We start from the raw sequence: 16,959 nt of genomic DNA on the forward strand, positions 1-16,959 counted from the left end.
GCCCAAAACCTGCTCTCCACTCCACAGCCGCCTTTTCCTTTGCCCTTCTGTTGTTTCAGCCCGTACTTTCTTTCTTCACGTGTCTGTCACTAGCCCGCTCTCCACTTCTAAGACCGAGCCCCTTATCTAAATCCTAGGGGATTTAGGAAAACTTTAGGGGGGTGGGGGGTTTTCCTTTTCATTCATTCAATCGTATTTCTTGAGCGCTTACTGTGTGCAGAGCACTGTACTAAGCACTTGGGAAGCCCAAGTTGGCAACATCTAGAGACATCCCTACCCAACAGTGGGCTCACAGTCTAGAAGGGGGAGACAGAGAACAAAAGGGGCGCTTAGAACAGTGCTTTGCACATAGTAAGCGCTTAACAAATACCATTATTATTATTATAATGCCTACTTTAGGCACAAAAAAGGTCCATCAGCAGGGTGGGGAGGGACCCAGCACTGTAAAGAAGCGGTCTTTAAAGGGGAAGCAGCGTGGCTCAGTGGAAAGAGCCCGGGTTTTGGAGTCAGAGTTCATGGGTTCGAATCCTGACTCTGCCAACTGTCAGCTGGGTGACTTTGGGCAAGTCACTTCACTTCTCTATGCCTCGGTTACCTCATCGGGAAAATGGGGATTAAGACCGCGAGCCCCCCGTGGGACAACCTGATCACCTTGGAACCGTGCTTTGCACATAGTAAGCGCTTAATAAATGCCATAAAAAAGAAAAAAGACAGCCTACTGGTCCGGTTTGAACTCGAAACACCTCTCGTTAATTCTTTTTTTTTTTAATTGGCACAAATAGAAGGCAATCTTTTCAAGATGACTAAGGATGTGGAGTTGACCGATTTAACGGAAAAGCTATATCCACTTGTAACTTGTAAGACTGTGAGCCCCCCATGGGGCAACCTGATCACCTTGTAAACTCCCCAGCGCTTAGAACAGTGCTTTGCACATAGTAAGCGCTTAATAAATGCCATCATCATCATCATCATCACGGGGGGCTCGCTCCCCGCTCTGGCCTAGGTCACAGTCGTCCAAGACACCACCCTCCCCTCCACCGCCCCGCCAACCCCACCCTGCTACTGGCTTTGCGGCATTCATCATCAATCGTATTTATTGAGCGCTTACTACGTGCAGAGCACTGTACTAAGCGCTTTCCTTGGGAGCCACCCCGGCGTTCATTCATTCATTCACACGACGCACCCACAGCGCAGAATTCCTTTTTTATTGCCTCGGCTCGGTTTCAAAAATGAGCGTGGGGAACTTGGTGTTGTGGCTTCGTCCTACGTACGTTACAGCTGGATATTTTAGTATTTAGGTGATGTTTAGATACTCAACACAGTGTATTTATAAAACGAAAAGCCTTTTTTTCCTATCAAAATACACTTTTCATTAGGATTCAATAAATAAAATCCAGGCCAAGGACCCACCCTGGGTGAGAGTGAACTCTGCTGGGTGTCCGCGGGTCGGGCGCCGGACCCACCGGGCCGCCCGTCCCCGTCCCGAGGCCGCTCATCTTCGGGGCGTGGAATCGCCGGGGTTTGGCGGCGGTTCTCGGCGCGGTGGCCGCTTGGCTCTCACTCCACGTCGTCTTCAGCCAAGCTCTGTGCGCTTACGATCCTCTGACAGGGGAAAAGCGGCGAGAGCTTGACGTCAGAAAGCCGTCGGGCCGCGGCCCTGCCCGCTCCGCCCCTTGGGAAGCACCCGGGGAGGAACGCGGGACGGCGGTCGCTTAGTACAGCGCTCGGGGCCCCTTTAGGGCATCGGAGGACACAAATGGGAATCACCCATGGAACGCCCGGTTTCTCCCGCGTATCCGAGATCAGGACTCCGGGTGTTGGGCCATCCCGTCTCCCTGGACTCAGGATGGAGCATGCTGGGGTCAGACTCCAATCCCATTCCCAAAACACAGACTAAGCCTGGGATCCGTGTCCATAAGGTCCCGGTGGGACTTTCCACCGTCTCGGCCTCGGTCCCAGGTATTTGTTAAGCGCCTATTATGTGCCAAGCACTGTTCTCTATATGTTGCCTGTTTGTACTTCCCAAGCGCTTAGTACAGTGCTCTGCACATAGTAAGCGCTCAATAAATACGATTGATTGATTGATTGATTCTAAACGCTGGGTAGAATCAAGGCAATCAGGTTGCCCCACATGGGACTCACAGTCTTAACCCCCATTTTCCAGATGAGGTAACCGAGGCCCAGAGAAGTCACGCGGCAATGTATCGGTCGACCCCTTCGTACCGAGCTCTCCTAATTGCTTAGTATGGCGCTCCCCACCCAGTAGGCACTCGGTAAATACTATCATTCATTCAATCGTATTTATTGAGCGCTTACTGTGTGCAGAGCACTGTACTAAGCGCTTGGGAAGTCCAAGTTGGCAACATACAGAGACGGTCCCTACCCAACAGTGGGCTCACAGTCTAGAAGGGGGAGACAGACAACAAAACAAAACAAACAAAATAAAATAAACAGGATACGTACAAGTAAAATAGAGCAATAATAATAATATATAATATTGTAGAGTAACAATATTAGAGTAATTAAGAGTAATAATAACCAAAGCAGCAACGTTCTTACTATCGATCGATCCAGGTGATCCCCCGCCCCCAATCTCCTGGGGAGACCAGAATAGAGCAATAATAATAATATATAATATTGTAGAGTAACAATATTAGAGTAATTAAGAGTAATAATAACCAAAGCAGCAACGTTCTTACTATCGATCGATCCAGGTGATCCCCCGCCCCCAATCTCCTGGGGAGACCAGAATAGAGCAATAATAATAATATATAATATTGTAGAGTAACAATATCAGAGTAATTAAGAGTAATGATAACCAAAGCAGCAACATTCTTACTATCGATCGATCCAGGTGATCCCCCGCCCCCAATCTCCTGGGGAGACCAGAATAGAGCAATAATAATAATATATAATATTGTAGAGTAACAATATTAGAGTAATTAAGAGTAATGATAACCAAAGCAGCAACGTTCTTACTATCGATCGATCCAGGTGATCCCCCGCCCCCAATCTCCTGGGGAGACCAGAATAGAGCAATAATAATAATATATAATATTGTAGAGTAACAATATCAGAGTAATTAAGAGTAATAATAACCAAAGCAGCAACGCTCTTACTATCGATCGATCCAGGTGATCCCCCGCCCCCAATCTCCTGGGGAGACCAGACCCCAGGCGGAAATCCCGGCGGCCCGACCGGGCCGCGGAGCCGGCAAACCGGGAAGACGCGGTCGGGATCAGTTAATCTGCCGCGCGGCTACCGCGGGCGGTGAACAAAGCGCTCGGGACAGCTCGTCACTCTGTCGTCCTCCGAGTGCGTTCCCCAAACGTCCCTTCCGACGGAGCCGAAGCGCTCAGGGGGGCGTCTAAACGATCCCCGGGGCAAGTCCCGAGGGGCCTCCGCGGTCTCACCTGGCTGATGGTCGGGAGCTTAGTGAGGAGCATCTGGAACACGGGGGGGGGGAAGCGTCTGCTGTAGGACCTGCAGCAGCTGCTGGGGCTGCCCACACACCGCGATGGCGTTGGTCAGGTGGTCGACCCCCTTCTCATACTCTCCTGAAACACAGGTGAGGGGTTCGGGACGGCCGCTTCTCCGGCTCAAGGGCAAGACTGTAGACTGTAGTAGACCCCGCCGGCGCTCGCCCCAGCGACGGACACCCGCCGGACCCTGCAGAAACCCTAGCGGGGAGAGGACCACCCCAACCATCCCCCTAAGTGCAGGATCTAAGTACGGTGGAGCAGATGCCACCCCATGCCCAACACCAGTCTGCAATAATAATAACAATGATGGCACATTTATTAAGCGCTTACTATGTGCAGAGCACTGTTCTGGAGGTTACAAGGTGATGAGGTTGGTCCCATGGGGGGCTCACAGTCTTAACCCCCATTTTGCAGATGAGGGAACTGAGGCACAGAAGTGAAGTGACTTGCCCAAAGTCACACAGCTGACAGTTAATAATAATTATGATGATGGCATTTATTAAGCGCTTACTATGTGCAGAGCACTGTTCTGGAGGTTACAAGGTGATGAGGTTGGTCCCACGGGGGGCTCACGGTCTTAATCCCCATTTTGCAGATGAGGGAACTGAGGCACAGAGAAGTGAAGTGACTTGCCCAAAGTCACACAGCTGACAGCTAATAATAATAATGATGAGGGCATTTATTAAGCGCTTACTATGTGCAGAGCACTGTTCTGGAGGTTACAAGGTGATGAGGTTTGTCCCATGGGGGGCTCACGGTCTTAATCCCCATTTTACAGATGAGGGAATGGAGGCACAGAGAAGTGAAGTGACTTGCCCAAAGTCACACAGCTGACAGCTAATAATAATAATGATGATGGCATTTACTAAGTGCTTACTATGTGCAGAGCACTGTTCTGGAGGTTACAAGGTGATGAGGTTGTCCCACGGGGGGCTCACGGCCTTAATCCCCATTTTACAGACGAGGGAACGGAGGCACAGAGAAGTGAAGTGACTTGCCCCAAGTCACACAGCTGACAGAGTTGGGATTTGAACCCATGACCTCGGACTCCAAAGCCCGGGCTCTTCCCACCGAGCCACGCTGCTTCTGAGCCGCAATCTCTCCCTCTCCCCCCCGTCATCCTGCCGCACCCCCAAACCTGGCACGGGAACAAACTTCAGGGAAGTGTTAGTAGCTTGACTTGTCGAACCCCCAAAACCCAACAAACCCTCCCCATTTTGGCCCCAGGCGAGCTTCAGAGGGAAACCTCCCTCCGTCCCTGCCCTCTGAACTTCCCACAACCGTCACCTTGCGCTAGCAATTCTTCGCCCAGCTGGATCTCTTCGAGGAAGAACTTCTGAACGGCTTCGGCATCTTTGAGGTCAGGAAGCTGGAAGCCCAAATGAATTCCATTTAGCAGGTGGCCAAAAAAGCAGTCGACACCGAGGCTACCGGCCCCCCTCAACCCATCGCTAAGCTTGTATCTACCCCAGTGCAGTAAGCGCTTAACGAACGCCGCAATTATTATAGTTATTGGAACACACTCAGCAACTTTATAGGCTCTAAAAACTTGTGCGGGGAACCTTTTTTGCGTCTCTCCTTTCAGATGTCAACACACTTGGTGTGGTCAGGTGTCAGCCCAGGGGTCCTCGGCTTCCATGAGCCCACTGTTGGGTAGGAACTGTCTCTATATGTTGCCAACTTGGACTTCCCAAGCGCTTAGTCCAGTGCTCTGCACACAGGAAGCGCTCAATAAATACGACTGATTGATTGAAAATTCTCCGTCACCCCCAGGATCTTGGGAAAAGATCATCATCAATCGTATCTATTGAGCGCTTACTGTGCGCAGAGCACTGGACTAAGCGCTTGGGAAGTACAAGTTGGCAACATCTAGAGAAAAATGACCCATGTGAGACCGATCACATCCAAGGAATCACTAATTTTTCAACAGTTCTTCTCCTTGGGGGGGGGTTTCTTCCCGAGTCTTACTCTCTTATTCAGCTCCCGGTCGGCGGCTACAGATCAGGGAGCGGCAGTCGGGATTAAGGGAGTCGCCCCACACCAAAAGAGCCCCGATCAGAAATCCCCCGGAGCCCCTTGGCCCAGGGTGGCGAAGCCTCCTTGTCGGAAACACGTGCTTCAGCGGATTACCTTCAAGGCCCTGCTGAGAGCTCACCTCCTCCAGGAGGCCTTCCCAGACTGAACCCCTTCCTTCCTCTCCCCCTCGTCCCCCTCTCCATCCCCCCCATCTTCCCTCCTTCCCTTCCCCACAGCACCTGTATATATGGATATATGTCTGCACATATTTTTTTACTCTATTTATTTATTTATTTTATTTGTACATATCTATTCTATTTATTTTATTTTGTTAGTATGTTTGGTTCTGTTCTCTGTCTCCCCCTTTTAGACTGTGAGCCCACTGTTGGGTAAGGACTGTCTCTAGATGTTGCCAATTTGCCCCTTCTCTCCTTCCCTTCCCCACAGCACCTGTATATATGTATATGTGTTTGTACATATTTATTACTCTATTTATTTTACTTGTACATATCTATTCTATTTATTTTATTTGGTTCATATGTTTGGTTTTGTTCTGTCTCCCCCTTCTAGACTGTGAGCCCACTGTTGGGTAGGGACCGTCTCTATATGTTGCCGACTTGGACTTCCCAAGCGCTTAGTACAGTGCTCTGCACATAGTAAGCGCTCAATAAATACGATTGATGATGATGATTACCTTGGACAGCCCGGCTCTCTCCCTGGCAAGCTTCTGTTTCTTCCTTCCTGCAACGACAAGCAGAAAAATCCACAAGTCTTTCATTTTCCCACTGTCGGCGCGTCGGCAGCTCGGAAGACGGGTCGGCGGTCGGTTGGCAGGACGGTGCTAAGCCACGCTCGGGAAGAGCCCGCGCTTGGGAGTCGGAGGACGCGGGTTCTAATCCCCGTCCTGCCACTCGTCTGCTGTGTGACCGCGGGCGAGTCACATCACTTCTCTGGTTCCCTCATCTGTAAAATGGGGATTAAGCGTGTGAAAACCCCAAGCGGGACAGGGACTGTGCAATAATACTAACGCTGGTACTTGTTAAGCGCTTACTATGTGCCAAGCACTGTTCTAAGCACTGGGGGGGGGGGGGATACAAGGTAATAATAACGATAGCATTTATTAAGCGCTTACTATGTGCAAAGCACTGTTCTAAGCGCTGGGGAGGTTACAAGGTGATCAGGTTGTCCCACGGGGGGGGGCTCACAGTCTTCACCCCCATTTTCCAGATGAGGGATCCGAGGCCCAGAGAAGTGAAGTGACTTGCCCCAAGTCACACACACAGCTAAGTGGTGGAGCCGGGATTCGAACCCACGACCTCTGACTCCCAAGCCCGGGCTCTTTCCACTGAGCCACGCTGCTTCTCTGTGTCCAACCTGATTAACTTGTATCTACCCCCACGCTCAGAACAGTGCTTGGCACATAGTAAGCGCTTAACCAGTATCACAGTCTTTATTATCATTAGGGCAGTGATGGACCCAAGCTCCATCTCTGCAGGTGGGGGTGGGGGTTCTCACCACAAGGCAGCAACCCCAAGCAGAAGCCCCTCCAATCAGTCAGCGGTATTTACTGAGCGCTTACGGTGTGCAGAACACTGTACTAAACACCTGGGAGAGTACGCTACAGCAATAAACGGACACATTCCCTGCCTGCAACGGGCTTACAGCCCCCAGGGGAGACAGTCTTCTAGACTGTGAGCCCACTGTTGGGTAGGGACCGTCTCTATATGTTGCCAACTTGGACTTCCCAAGCGCTTAGTCCAGTGCTCTGCACACAGTAAGCGCTCAATAAATACGATTGAATGAATGAATGAATGAAAAACTCCCCGTTTGACCAGCTCAGAAGAGCAGAATTTGGGCAGCGGGGTAATCAGTCAATCAATCAATCGTATTTATTGGGCGCTTACTATGTGCAGAGCACTGTACTAAGCACTTGGGAAGTCCAAGTTGGCAACATATAGAGACGGTCCCTACCCAACAATGGGCTCACAGTCTAGAAGGGGGAGACAGAGAACAAAACCAAACATATTAACAAAATAAAATAAATACGATAGATATGTACAAGTAAAATAAATCAATAGAGTAATAAATATGTACAAACACATTTACATCTATACAGGTGCTGTGGGGAAGGGAAGGAGGTAAGATGGGGGGATGGAGAGGGGGACGAGGGGGAGAGGAAGGAAGGGGCTCAGTCTGGGAAGGCCTCCTGGAGGAGGTGTAATCAATCAATCAATTGTATTTATTGAGCGCTTACTATGTGCAGAGCACTGTACTAACCACTTGGGAAGTCCAAGTTTACAACATATAGAGAGGGTCCCTACCCAACAATGGGCTCACAGTCTAGAAGGGGGAGACAGAGAACAAAACCAAACATATTAACAAAATAAAATAAATACAATAGAAATGTACAAGTAAAATAAATAAATAGAGTAATAAATATATACAAACACATATCCATCTATGCAGGTGCTGTGGGGAAGGGAAGGAGGTAAGATGGGGGGATGGAGAAGGGGATGAGGGGGAGAGGAAGGAAGGGGCTCAGTCTGGGAAGGCCTCCTGGAGGAGGTGTAATCAATCAATCGTATTTATTGAGTGCTTACTGTGTGCAGAGCACTGTACTAAGTGCTTGAGAAGTCCAAGTTGGCAACATATAGAGACAGTCCCTACCCAACAGTGGGCTCACAGTCTAGAAGGGGGAGACAGAGAACAAAACCAAACATATGGACAAAATAAAATAAATACAACAGATATGTACAAGCAAAATAGAGTAATAAATATGTACAAACACATATACATATATACAGGTGCTGTGGGGAAGGGAAGGAGAGAAGGGGCAACTGCAGGAGGCCGCCCCATTTACCACGGCCTCCTTAGCGCGACCTATTTTTCAATCCGGCTTTAACAGGCGGCGGGCTCGCCACTGGAGTCTTCGCTCCATAAAATTCTGGAGAAAAGGTGGGATTTCCTTAGAGAATCATCGTAAAAAATAGAGCGGCCCAAAAGGTTGATGAGGAAAAGGGTTGTCGGTTTAGCCCTCTATCTTGGCCGAAAGTGACGGCTCAACTGCCTCGGTGGGGGGCCAGGGGCCACCGACAAAGGGCTGTTGGGTTCGACGGCGCCCCGCCAAAGCAGCCCCCCAAAGCCAAACTTCGAGGCTCCCTTTCTGGCATGTCAAAGAGCAAAAGGGGAAAAAACAACAACAAAAAACCCCCCCAAAAACCCGCCCTCTAAACTGCACGGGAATAAAACCCCAGACTGGCTCAAGGTCCCAAGACCTAGGGCCAGGGCCTGTGGCACAGGCTGCTCTGCACCCTGTAAGCTCTATTTCTTTATTTATTTTACTTCTACATATCTATTCTATTTATTTTATTTTGTTTGTATGTTTGGTTTTGTTCTGTGTCTCCCCCTTTTAGACTGTGAGCCCGCTGTTGGGTAGGGACTGTCTCTAGATGTTGCCAACTTGGACTTTCCAATCAATCAATCAATCAATCAATCGTATTTATTGAGCGCTTACTATGTGCAGAGCACTGGACTAAGCGCTTGGGAAGTACAAGTTGGCAACATATAGAGACAGTCCCTACCCAACAGTGGGCTCCCAGTCTAAAAGGGGGAGACAGAGAACAAAACCAAACTTACTAACAAAATAAAATAAATAGAATAGATATGGACAAGTAAAATAAATAAAGTAATAAATATGTACAACCATATATACATATATACAGGTGCTGTGGGGAAGGGAAAGAGGTAAGATGGGGGGGATGGAGAGGGGTACCAAGCGCTTAGTACAGTGCTCTGCACACAGTAAGCGCACAATAAATACGATTGATTGATTGTCTCTATATGTTGCCAACTTGGACTTTCCAAGCGCTTAGTCCAGTGCTCTGCACACGGTAAGCGCTCAATCAATACGACTGATTGATTGTAAGCGCTCAATCAATGCGATTGAATAAATCTCCCCCACTCCCCACCATCTCCACATCGCGCATTCTCCAAATTACTCAAAATAACTCATCCGGGGCTAACGAGAGAGACGCTTTCACCCTCTCCGTTACGAGGGCCGCGACTTTGCTTCGTGCCGTCGGGAGACGGACGTGTCCCCTGGATGAATCCTTACAAAATCCGAGTTCTAGTTCGGGAAGCCACGGAGCCTGCGGCTTAATTTCAATTAAAGAAGTCCAGAGCCGCACGTGCCGCAGGCCCTGGCCCCGGGGCTCCATCTCACCCCTAAATTGGCGGCTTTGGCGGGAAAACCATCCCGCTCTGGCGGCCCCACACCGGATGGGATAACGAATTTGGGAAAAAGCTGTTGGCGGGGCGGGAGAGGGAAGGGAGGAATCGGTGGGGGCCGATCTACGAAGGCTGGTGAATGGCTTGTGACCTCTCAAGGTCTTTTTGAGAGAAGCAGCGTGGCTCAGTGGAAAGAGCCCGGGCTTTGGAGTCCGAGGTCATGGGTTCGAATTCCGGCTCCGCCACTTGTTAGCTGGGTGACCTTGGGCAAGCCACTTCACTTCTCTGGGCCTCAGTTCCCTCATCTGTAAAATGGGGATTAAGACTGTGAGCCCCCTGTGGGACAACCTGATTGCCCTGTAACCTCCCCGGCGCTTAAAACAGTGCTTTGCACATAGTAAGCGCTTAATAAATGCTATCACTTTTAGACTGTGAGCCCACTGTTGGGTAGGGACTGTCTCTATATGTTGCCAATTTGTACTTCCCAAGCGCTTAGTACAGTGCTCTGCATACAGTAAGCGCTCAATAAATACGATTGATGATGATGATGATGATGATGATGATTATTTTCAGCCCTTCAGCTCTCTAACCGATGTAGAGGTGGAGTTTGATGATTAATGATAATCAATCACCTATGCGGTCCAGGGGTAGCTTAAAGCGTTACTTATAAACACTGCCCACAAGCCCACGTGCAACTTTAGTTGTCCGGAGCGGCCAAATCATCATCAATCGTATTTATTGAGCGCTTGCTGTGTGCAGAGCACTGTACTAAGCGCTTGGGAAGTACAAGTTGGCAACATCTAGAGACGGTCCCTACCCAACAGTGGGCTCACAGTCTAAAAGATGCTACCTCTCTTCCCAGCCCTTCCTCCGCCATCTGTGGAAGGCCCTTCCTAGAGAAGCAGCGTGGCTCGGTGGAAAGAGCCCGGGCTTTGGAGTCAGAGGTCCTGGGTTCAAATCCCGGCTCCACCCACTGACAGCTGTGTGACTTGGGGCGAGCCACTTCACTTCTCTGGGCCTCAGTTCCCTCATCTGGAAAATGGGAAGACTGTGAAGCCCCCCCCGTGGGATAACCTGATCACCCTGTAACCTCCCCAGAGCTTAGAACAGTGCTTTGCATCATCATCATCATCATCATCATCAATCGTATTTATTGAGCGCTTACTATGTGCAGAGCACTGGACTAAGCGCTTGGGAAGTACAAACTGGCAACATCTAGGGACAGTCCCTACCCAACAGTGGGCTCACAGTCTAAAAGGGGAAGACAGAGAACAAAACCAAACATACTAACAAAATAAAATAAATAGAATAGATATGGACAAGTAAAATAAATAAATAAATACAGTAATAAATCTGTACAAACATATATACATATATACAGGTGCTGTGGGGAAGGGAAGGAGGTAAGAAGGGGGGATGGAGAGGGGGACGAGGGGGAGAGGAAAGATGACATTTGTTAAGCGCTTACTATGTGCAAAGCGCTGGGGAGATTACAAGGAGATCAGGTTGTCCCACGGGGGGCTCACAGTCTTATCCCCGTTTCGCAGATAGGTAACTGAGGCCCAGAGAAGTGAAGTGACTTGCCCAAAGTCACACGGCTGACAGTTGGTGGAGCCGGGATTTGAACCCATGACCTCTGACTCCAAAGCCCAGGCTCTTTCCACTGAGCCATGCTGCTTCTCTTTGCACATGGTAAGCGCTTAATAAATGCCATCATCACTATTATTATTATTATCCACCTGCGCTGATCGGTCGCCGTGCCCACTTTGCAAATTCACCCTGCCAGTCTACCAAGGTCTCTAAGCGGGTGGAGGGAGCGGCAGTTCGCCCATTTGGGAAAATCCGGGTGGCAAACCAGATTCGGGCCTCGGTGAGGAGGCGAGAGACGGGATGAAAAACCATCCATCTGGGTTGCAGGGAATGGGGGGAAAAAATGTCAGGAAGGGCGGGGGGTGTGGAGGGAGGGAGAGGGGATAAGACCCGAGGCCTCCCGGGAATGCAGGCTTGGAGGGCACGTTTATTCCTTCATTCAGTCGCGTTTATTGAGCAATTACTGTGTGCAGAGCACTGTAACTGGGCCTCAGTTCCCTCATCTGTAAAATGGGGATTAAGACTGTGAGCCCCCTGTGGGACAACCTGATCACTTTGTAACCATCTCAGCGCTTAGAACAGTGCTTTCCACATAGTAAGTGCTTAATAAATGCTATTACTATTATTATTAAGAAAGTAGAGTTCACCACCCGGGCCTAGGCCCAAGCCCAGCCCCTGGCGGGGAGGCCTGGGTCTCCATAATAATAATAATGATAATAATGATGGCATTTATTAAGCGCTTACTATGTGCAAAGCACTGTTCTAAGCGCTGGGGAGGTTACAAGGTGATCAGATTGTCCCACATGGGGCTCATAGTCGTCATCCCCATTTTACAGATGAGGTAACTGAGGCACAGAGAAGTTAAGTGACTTGCCCAAAGTCACACAGCTGACAATTGGCGGAGCCGGGATTTGAACCCATGACCTCTGACTCCAGAGCCCGGGCTCTCTTCCACTGAGCCACACTGCTTCTCTAATAATAATAATGATGGCATTTATTAAGCGCTTACTATGTCCCCCTCTCCATCCCCCCCATCTTACCTCCTTCCCTTCCCCACAGCACCTGTATATCTGTATAAATGTTTGTACATATTTATTACTCTATTTATTTATTTTACTTGTACATATCCATTCTATTTATTTTACTTTGTTAGTACGTTTGGTTTTGTTCTCTGTTTCCCCCTTTTAGACTGTGAGCCCACTGTTGGGCAGGGACTGTCTCTATATGTTGCCAACTTCCCAAGCGCTTAGTACAGTGCTCTGCACACAGTAAGCGCTCAATAAATACGATTGATTGATTGATATGTGCAAAGCACCGTTCTAAGTGCTGGGGAGGTTACAGGGTGATCAGGTTGTCCCACGGGGGGCTCCCAGTCTTAACCCCCATTTTCCAGATGAGGGAACTGAGGCCCAGGGAAGTGAAGTGACTCGCCCCAAGTCACCCAGCTGACAACTGGCGGGGCCGGGATTTGAACCCATGAACTCTGACTCCAAAGCCCGGGCTCTTTCCACTGAGCCATGCTGCTTCTCCACGTCTCATCCATTCATTCAATCGTATTTATTGAGCTCTTACTGTGTGCAGGGCACTGTACTGAGCGCCGACTGAGGGCAAAGCACTGTATTAAGCGCTCGGGAGAGGACAAGACAACCCTAAGCATGTCTTAGTGGATAAGAGCATGGGCCCAGGAGTCATCCTGGCTCCGCCTCTACTCTGCTGTGTGACCTTGGGGAAGTCACCTAGCTACCATGTGCCTCATCATCATCATCATCATCATCATCAATCGCATTTATTGAGCGCTTACTATGTGCAGAGCACTGTACTAAGCGCTTGGGAAGTACAAATTGGCAACAAATAGAGACAGTCCCTACCCGACAGTGGGCTCACAGTCTAAAAGGGGGGGGGGGGGGGGTGGAGGTAGCCACCCCAGTGCTTAGTACAGTGCCTGGCACACAGGAAGCGCTTAACAACTACCACCATTATCATTATTATAATAAACATGATTACCGATGGGGTTATCTCCACCCCGGCGCTCAGTACAGTTCCCAGCACAAACGCGTAACAACTACCACCATTATCATTATTATAATAAACATGATTACCGATGGGGTTATCTCCACCCCGGCGCTCAGTACAGTTCCCAGCACAGAGTAAACGCGTAACAACTACCACCATTATTATTACAATAAACACGATTATCGATGGGCTGGTATCCACCCCAGCAATTAGTACAGTTCCCGGCACATAATAAGGGCACAACAACTACCACCATTATTATTTTAAACGGCTGGCTTGAGAAGCAGCAGCAGCCCGGGCTTGGGAGGTCATGGGTTCTAATCCCGGCTCTGCCACGAGTCTGCTGGGTGATCTTGGGCGAGTCACTTCACTTCTCTGGGCCTCAGTTCCCTCATCCGTAAAATGGGGATGAAGACTATGAGCCCCACGTGGGGCAACCTGATCACCTCGTAACCTCCCCAGCGCTTAGAACAGTGCTTTGCACATAGTAAGCGCTTAACAAATGCTATTATTATTAGTGTCTAAAGTGTGACTTCGGGCGAGTCACTTCTCTGGGCCTCGGTTCCCTCATCTGGAAAATGGGGATGAAGACGGTGAGCCCCCCGTGGGACAACCTGATCACCCTGGAACCTCCCCAGCGCTTAGAACAGTGCCTTGCACATAGTAAGCGCTTGATAAATGCCATTATAATGACTGAAAAGCAGCATGGCTCAGTGAAAAGAGCCCGGGCTTCGGAGTCGGAGGTCTTGGGTTCGAATCCCGACTCCGCCACGAGTCTGCTGGGTGATCTTGGGCGAGTCACTTCACTTCTCTGAGCCTCAGTGACCTCATCTGGAAAATGGGGATGAAGCCTGTGAGCCCCACGTGGGACAACGTGGTGACCTTGTAACCTCCCCGGCGCTTAGAACAGTGCTTTGCACATAGTAAGCGCTTAACAAATGCTATTATTATTAGTGTCTAAAGTGTGACTTCGGGCGAGTCACTTCTCTGGGCCTCGGTTCCCTCATCTGGAAAATGGGGATGAAGACTGGGAGCCCCACGTGGGACAACCTGAACGCCTGGTACCGCTCCCAGCGTTTAGAAGGGTGCTTGGCATATAGTAGGCGCTTGAGAAGCAGCGTGGCTCAGTGGAAAGAGCCCGGGCTTTGGAGTCAGAGGTCATGGGTTCGAATCCCGGCTCCGCCACATATCTGCTGTGTGACCTTGGGCAAGTCACTTCACTTCTCCGAGCCTCCATTCCTTCACCTGTAAAATGGGGATGAAGACTGTGAGCCCCACGTGGGACAACCTCATCACCCTGGAACCTCCCCAGCGCTTAGAACAGTGCTTGGCACATAGTAAGCGCTTGATAAACGCCATCATTACTGAGAAGCAGCGTGGCTCAGTGGAAAGAGGCCGGGCTTCGGAGCCAGAGGTCGTGGGTTCGAATCCCGACTCCGCCACATGTCTTCTGTGTGACCTTGGGCAAGCCACTTCACTTCTCCGAGCCTCAGTTCCCTCATCCGTAAAATGGCGATGAAGACTGTGAGCCCCCCGTGGGACAACCTGATCACCTTGTAACCTCCCAGCGATTAGAACAGTGCTTTGCACATAGTAAGCGCTTAATAAAGGCCATCATTATTATTGTTATTGAGAAGCAGCGTGGCTCAGTGGAAAGAGGCCGGGCTTCGGAGCCAGAGGTCGTGGGTTCGAATCCCGGCTCCGCCACATGTCTTCTGTGTGACCTTGGGCAAGTCACTTCACTTCTCTGAGCCTCAGTGACCTCATCCGCAAAATGGGGATGAAGCCTGGGAGCCCCACGTGGGACAACCTGATCACCCTGGAGCCTCCCCAGCGCTTAGAACAGTGCTTGGCACATAGTAAGCGCCTAACACATGCCATTATTATTATTGTATAATGTTAACAACTATATTAATTACTATTATATAATAATATTATGTAAATGATCATTATATTATTATTCGCAAATGCCGTCAAGAGAAAGGAATGCAATCCATCCCGGGTGGTCTTGGGGAGGACTCACGCTGCCGGAGGCGGTGCTTGAAGTCTGGCTGGCTCCGCCTCTTGCGGTCGAAGTAGATGCAGTAGCCGATGAAGAGGGCGCCGCACAGACCCGCCGCCAGCGCGCCGCTCCGGCCCACCATCGTCCCACCGCCCGCCCGCACGACCGCGCTTCCGGTGACGACACGCGCCGCCACACGCACTTCCTTCGACGTCACGCGCCCGCGACCGCCGCCCTCTGCGCACGCGCAGCCCGCCCTCCCTTCGCTCCTTCGGCCCGCGACGCACGCGCGCTGACGTCACACGCCCCGCGATCGGCGCCTCCGCGCGCTCTGCGCACGCGCAGCCCTCCCTCTGGTCATTCGGCCCGCGACGCCCGCGCGCTGACGTCACATGCCCCGCGATCGGCGCCACCGCGCGCTCTGCGCACGCGCAGCCCGCCCTCCGCCCTCCCTTTGGTCATTCGGCCCGCGACGCACGCGCGCTGACGTCACACGCCCCGCGATCGGCGCCTCCGCGCTCTCTGCGCACGCGCAGCCCGCCCACCGCCCTCCCTTTGGTCATTTGGCCCGCGACGGACGCGCGCTGACGTCACACGCCCCGCGATCGGCGCCTCCGCGCGCTCTGCGCACGCGCAGCCCGCCCACCGCCCTCCCTTCGCTCATTCGGCCCGCGACGGACTCGTGCTAACGTCACACGCCCCGCGACAAGCTCCTCCGCGCGCTCTGCGCACGCCGCCCTCCTCCCCGCCTTCGGTCACTCAGCCCGCGACGTACTCGCGCTGACGTCACACGCCCCGCGATCGCCCCCTCCGCGCGCTCTGCGCACGCGCAGCCCGCCCTCCCATCGGTCATTCAGCCCGCGACGGACTCGCGCTGACGTCACACGCCCCGCGATAGCCGCCTCAGCGCGCTCTGCGCACGCGCAGGCCGCTCTCCTGCCTCCCTTCGGTCATTCAGCCCGCGACGGACTTGTGCTGACGTCACACGCCCCGCGATCGGCGCCTCCGCGCCCTCTGCGCACGCGCAGGCCGCCCTCCCCCCTGCCTTCGGTCATTCAGCTCTTCTATTTATTTTATTTTGTTAGTATGTTTGGTTTTGTTCTCTGTCTCCCCCTTTTACACTGTGAGCCCAATGTTGGGTAGGGACTGTCTCTAGATGTTGCCAACTTGGACTTCCCAAGCGCTTAGTACAGTGCTCTGCACATAGTAAGCGCTCAATAAATACGATTGATGATGATGATTCAGCTAGCGACGGACTCGCGCTGACGTCACACGCCCCGCGAAGGGCTCCTCCGCGCGCTCTGCGCACGCGCAGGCCTCCCTCCGCCCTGCCTTCGGTCACTCGCCCCGCGACGGACTCCCCCTGACGTCACACGCCCCGCGATCGCCGCCTGCCGGAGGGGGAGGGCGGGGCTGGTGCCTCCGCGCGCTTTGCGCACGCGCAGGCCGCCTTCCACCCTGCCTTCAGTCATACGGCCCGTCCTATTTAATAATAATAATAATGATGGAATTTGTTAATAATAATGGCATTTATTAAGCGCTTACTATGTGCAAATCACTGTTCTAAGCGCTGGGGGGATACAAGGTGATCAGGTTGTCCCACGTGGGGCTCACAGTCTTCATATATAA

The 16,959-nt window shown here is 51.4% G+C and overlaps 1 protein-coding gene across 1 annotated transcript; it reads right to left on the minus strand.

The window, feature by feature from the left end:
- Nucleotides 1-1,186: 1,186 nt before the first annotated feature.
- TOMM20 (translocase of outer mitochondrial membrane 20) lies at nt 1,187-15,500 on the minus strand. The gene is given in 6 exon segments (XM_038761250.1): nt 1,187-1,602; nt 3,414-3,464; nt 3,466-3,557; nt 4,770-4,851; nt 6,193-6,239; nt 15,352-15,500. Coding segments are annotated over 6 exon segments (438 nt in total). The 5' UTR covers nt 15,473-15,500; the 3' UTR covers nt 1,187-1,557.
- Nucleotides 15,501-16,959: the final 1,459 nt, after the last annotated feature.

Source organism: Tachyglossus aculeatus, chromosome 19, assembly GCF_015852505.1.
Source record: "Tachyglossus aculeatus isolate mTacAcu1 chromosome 19, mTacAcu1.pri, whole genome shotgun sequence".
Classification (NCBI taxonomy): domain Eukaryota; kingdom Metazoa; phylum Chordata; class Mammalia; order Monotremata; family Tachyglossidae; genus Tachyglossus; species Tachyglossus aculeatus.